The 5,856-nt window shown below is 31.4% G+C and overlaps 1 protein-coding gene across 1 annotated transcript; it reads left to right on the top strand.

The window, feature by feature from the left end:
• The first annotated feature begins 1,127 nt into the window (after positions 1-1,127).
• Positions 1,128-2,791, top strand: LOC149195784 (caffeic acid 3-O-methyltransferase-like). The gene is made up of 3 exons (XM_089408811.1): positions 1,128-1,936; positions 2,128-2,192; positions 2,316-2,791. Exons 1-3 carry the CDS (start codon positions 1,216-1,218, stop codon positions 2,613-2,615), a joined length of 1,086 nt encoding a protein of 361 aa, XP_089264937.1. The 5' UTR covers positions 1,128-1,215; the 3' UTR covers positions 2,616-2,791.
• The last annotated feature ends 3,065 nt before the right edge of the window (positions 2,792-5,856 follow it).

The raw sequence follows: 5,856 nt of genomic DNA on the forward strand, positions 1-5,856 counted from the left end.
TTAAAAAATTGAGATAAAATTTTTATTTCTGTTTAAATATTTTTTGATTGTATATAAATTCAATACTTTGAAAAACCTTTTTGGATTGTGCAGAAATTATCATCAAACTCATTATAACTCGCACTAAAAACCATAGTTACCAAGTTCATCTGTATCGGCGAAAAAAATACGTTAATTCGCCAATTCGGTTCGGTATGGCGATTAATTTGGAGAATTCCAATTCGGTACGGTGCTACATTTTTGTCAAAGTCACCACTAAACAATGGCTTGTGCTTCGTTACACCGAACAATGGCGATACGCAAGGTATACCGTAAATAGATCTGAGGTTTGATATATACAAATCTACATTGTTGACTAAATAAATAAGAACAAGTTTGGAACTCGGCAACTCTAGTGGAAAACTGAAATAATGTAGAAAGGCAAAGCTAATGCTAAGATCAATTACCTTTTATAAATTTTCTTATAAGAATTAGCAAATTGGTATTTTTTGTATTTAAGCCTCTGTAATCACATAATGAATTAAGCAAGTTGATATTTCTTATTGGAAAAAAATAAAAAAATAAATATAAATATCAATATATATATATATATATAGAAAAAATAAAAAAATAATAATTTCTATGTTAGAAAATTTTATAAAATGACAAATTGCAATTAAGAAAAAGATCATTCTTACTTTACAAGAAATTATAAAATAGTAAATTGGTTGCAAATCAATAACACTTATATAAAACATAAAAACAGTAACTTCTATTTTGGAAAAAATCAATTTATATAAATTTTATATTTTCCTTAAAATTTTGAATATAATAATTATTTATTTAAATTTAAATAAAATATTATATATATTTAAGTATTTGTAAGATGTATAGTGTGGAATTTTTTATGCTAAAAACGAGATAAATTTGCAGTGGTCCACTGTTTTAGTTTGTCATATAGATGTCATAAACATGTCATAAATAACATTATGATGTCATTTTAAATATTAAATCGTCACCTTCAATTAACACAAGAAAATTGAGTAACGGTGTTCAATAATCACTTGAATTTTGAACCACAATCCAATGTGCGACGCAGAAGATTACACGATGCCACCACCATAATATATATTTGCCATCCCTGTTCGTTTGCATTACAGGTCTCCCGCCAGGTAAGTGAAAGGAATATTGGATATCCAAACCGTGGACAAGGAAGGTCTGCTAGAGGTTTGCGATATGGATATTAAAGCAGTGGAGGGCGAAGAGGTGCTCCAGGGTTCGGCGCTAAGCATGGCATTCTCCATAGTAAACCCCTTTCTCCTAAAATGTGCCCTTCGTCTTAAAATCCCTGACATTATCTGGAAAACCGGCCATGATGTTGCTCTCTCCGTCGACCAGATCGCCGCCCAACTCCCCTCTGAAGCTCCCGACCTGGACGCTCTTTCCCGCATTCTTACGTACCTTTCCACTATGGGAATCTTGCGGGCGATCAAGCCAACGGAGGAAATTAATGCGCCCATGAACATGAAATACGCCCTTACCAATCTCGCCAAAACCTACTTCATCTCCCAGGATATTAGTTCGCGAAGCCTCGTTCCCTTCGTTCTTTTGCAGACACACCCAGTTTACGTTACCGCCTGGGACCATATTCACGAACGTGTGCTTCATGGCGGCGATAATTTCAAGAATTCCAGTGGCAATGGCCAAGAATTCTGGAATTTCACAGCCAGCAATCCAGAGTTCAACGCCATCTTCAACGCAGGCATGGTGTCCGTCACAAAGGCCACTATGGCAGAGATCTTAGCTATTTATGATGGTTTCAAAGACGTCAACACCCTGGTCGACTTGGGCGGAGGGCACGGGGAAGCGTTGAGTCTGATAATTGATGCGTACCCTCATATCCGCGCAATCAATTTTGATCTTCCTCAAGTTATCGCAACTGCACCAACTCTCCCCGGTATTTCTAATTCCCTTTCGCTGCCTCATATTTAGCGGAAGCCTATAAATATTAGTTTTCCCACTTATTATTATATGAATGTATATAAATATTTATATCTAAATCAACCTCCTCCTCATTATTATCATTAGGAGGAGGATACGGTGTTCCTTATATATATATATTCGTTGATCCTCTTCTTATTCACGTAGGCGTACAACACATTAGCGGAAGCCTGTTTGAGACCGCACCCTCTGCAGATGCGATTTTTATAAAGGTGAGTAATACTGATCGGGGTTGTGAGGGATTTTATTTGTGCGTTAATTATTTGATAACATTTCTATGCAATACATTAGTACTTTATTTAACTATAAGTTTACTGTGGATTTGTCAATGAAAGAATTTTCTACATATCTGGGACGACCAAGACTGCATCAAGCTACTGAAAAACTGCTACCAGGCGGTTCCGGACAAAGGAAAATTGATAATAGCAGAGGCTGTCTTGGACTTAACTGAAGATTCTGACATGATGGGATCTGCCAACGTTTTAGATGCTCTGATGTTGAATGTTTCACCGGGAGGTAGAGAGAGGACCCGAAAACAATGGAATGAACTGCTCAAACCAGCTGGTTTTTCTCTCTCTAAAATCGTGGGGAAGAAGGGCAACTTAACTAAAGTTATTGAAGCTATCAAGTGCTAAATGCTTAGCTATATTCCTACTGTGCTTCTCAACCGAAATAAATGAAGCAAGTTAATCTCTTATCACATATTGACTTATTGCATTATTCATATAGTTATGTCACATAGGAATAATCACGTTGTCTCCACCCAAGTATATCCAGAAGTCATGATGTAATCACATATTTGAGGTTTAATCTATTATATTATTCACATAATTAAGCTACTTGTGTATATTCGTGTTGTTTCGACCTTACGGTGTATCGTTTATAATGTAAATGTGTATACACTTCCCATCTTCAACTATTGCTACACCACTATTACACAATCAACCTATCTCCCAAGGCAGACGATAAATATTTTATCCGTGCAGTCCATGCACAAAGTGGTATTCTCTTTTGTTTTGAAAGATATCTCTTATATATATATAACCAAAATATATTAAGTTAAGAAAATAATCTTATAAAATAAATTGCACTTATAGTATCACTGGAAATCATTTGTATAATGCACTAAGTGGTATTCTCTTCCAGTTTAAAAGATATCTCATATGAAGTTATATATATATATATATATATATATATATATATATATATATATTCAAAGCAATATATTAAGTTTAAGATATAATCTTATAAATAAATAAATTATATATATATATATATATATATATATATATATAATTTAAATTTTAAAAAATATTATTTTATATTATTAATGTTAATATAATCAGTGTTGCAAGAGAGCATAGTTCGTGGATATTATGCATTTAGGAAAATTGCAAATTCATATATGAAGTAGAAAAATTCCATTTAGGATATGAACTTGCATAAATTTTTGGTGGGTAGTAATACTAAGTTGACATATTTATACTTGTATTTCTACACATTAATGCATTAAAAAAACATAAATAATTGTAGCTAGTAACTATATTTATTTCCATCTTATTTCTATTCATTTTTTATGGAAATACTTGTTTGAATTATGGTGGGCCGTAAAGATGGTAAATAGGTTATGTATGTGAGTATAAGCTATTTTCAAGGATAATATTGAAACTACATCCAGAATTTATGACAAAAAAATATGAGGCAATTATGCACATGGCATAAAGCTATACCTTCAAAATTATGGTCTACTCAAATGTTTGAAAATTATTTTTTCAATAACATTAAAAAAAATATGTATTTTTCAAAGTTATACATTATAACATGGATTCATCAATTCTAAACTAATAGTGATCAACATGCAAATCTATTGCTATAGTCCATGGCAAAGACTAATAATAAGAGTAATTTATTCAAATATTATATGGTTTTTTCACTAAAACATAATAATAATTGAATTAATTTATGAATAGTTTAAATTAAAATAAAATAAAATTATGAAGACTAGTTCAAAGTAATAAATATTGTATTTTTTTTTAATAATATTGTGATATTTCAAAGCATTTGTGTAATATCCTTAACTAATCTCACATAAGATTAGAAATTTTTTTACACAATTTATGCACGTATAACTTTCCAAATTACTATACTAGATTCCTTATTAACCATTAGATAGAACCTTCATCATTACATAAAGTAACTTTAATAACCGCATAGTAAGTTGCATGACCATTAACAATCACTATTGTAACATATTAACATAAACTTTCTTGTTGGATTCCTTTAACTAGATTAGTTAATCACATACTTGATAATATAAATGACATGTCATGCAAGGAATCATAATCATAAGAATGACACAATGGACAAACACATCATGGAAACACTGATATACCCTGGAAACCCCTTAGGGTGAAAACAAGCAAATGTTTAATGTTATTATTAAACGCTCATGAGGGTGTTCACAACTCATTCAATGGCTTTTAAGGAAGCTCATCCCTTAACCATTGTTATAAAATAATATAAATAAATATCATTTAAATACAACATATCTAGCTATAAGTTATTACAATCATCATGCTATCATTTACCCATGAATCATCAATCCCTATGTCTTTGTGGCTTAGTTGTTCTCATTAATGGATTGTCTTGTAGTTGACATTGCTCAATCTGCATGGATCTTTTATCATTCACAATGTTAAACATAAACCATCATTTGCATATGTCACCATCCTCCCTTGTCATTTCTATTATCAACAGCTTTAATATCATGATTAGTTAAAGTATTAATCTACCAATAATCAATCCTTATCAGTGATGCTTCAACATCTATTTGTGTGCATACATAAAACATAAACAAAATATCATGACATGTTTTCTTTAACATCATTGCACACACATTAATAAAAGCATTTAACTATCAAGCACATCTATAGATAAATGACACTTTAATTTTTATTCGACTTACACTAGTGTCCACATTCCTTTCCAAAGAATAACCATTATTTTTGTGCTTATTTTTTTAAAGGGATATAACACACTAGATATGTCTTTTCATGTGAATACATAAACTTTTCATAATAGTTATTATTCCTGCATGCAAATACATAATATTTTCTCAAAACAAAACTAACATAATCTCACATGCAAATGTGTAACCTTTTCAAAAGAAGAGCTAACATCATTCTATATGCAAATGCATAATCTTTCCTTAAAAAAACTAGCATAACCTTGTTTGCAAATGCATAATCTTTCTAAGGAATGCTAACATAATCTTGTATGTAATTGCATAATATTTCCAAAAGAAATTAACATGATAGTCATTCTTCCCATGCATGCAAACTACATTTCTCCACAAGATATCTATCTCAATAGTTTTCCTTTTCAAACATGTAAAATTCATTCCTTTCCAAGGAACCAGCTATTATTTTCATGCATGCAACACATATTTCCATTTCTACAATTCCACGATAATTAGTTTTTCTTTTATATAAACAAATACACACTTATTTTTGAAAAGGAAATTAATAAAACTAATGTTTCTATGCATAAATATTCTTATTATTTTTCATGATAGCTATAGTCTTCTCTGCATAAAGAAATTTACCACAATTAACTCATCCTTTATGTATGTAAATACACATTTATTTTTTTAGAGATATAGGAAAATAGTAATTCTTTGGTTGTACGAGGTTCCTATGTAATTCTTTTTTTTCAAGGTGGTTCGCAGACACTGATTGGTTGCTATATCCACGGGAAAATCTAGGTAGATCGAGCCAAAGGGATCTACCCACCGACCAAACTAGCAAGATCTAACCCCAAATGCGTCGAGGAGATTTGACCCCACGACCTCTCGAGAGGCGAGGTATTTAGCGAAAG

Source organism: Pinus tabuliformis, chromosome 2_2 (genome assembly GCF_031772625.1).
Source record: "Pinus tabuliformis cultivar Carrire ecotype Pingquan chromosome 2_2, CPIR1, whole genome shotgun sequence".
Classification (NCBI taxonomy): Eukaryota; Viridiplantae; Streptophyta; class Pinopsida; order Pinales; family Pinaceae; genus Pinus; species Pinus tabuliformis.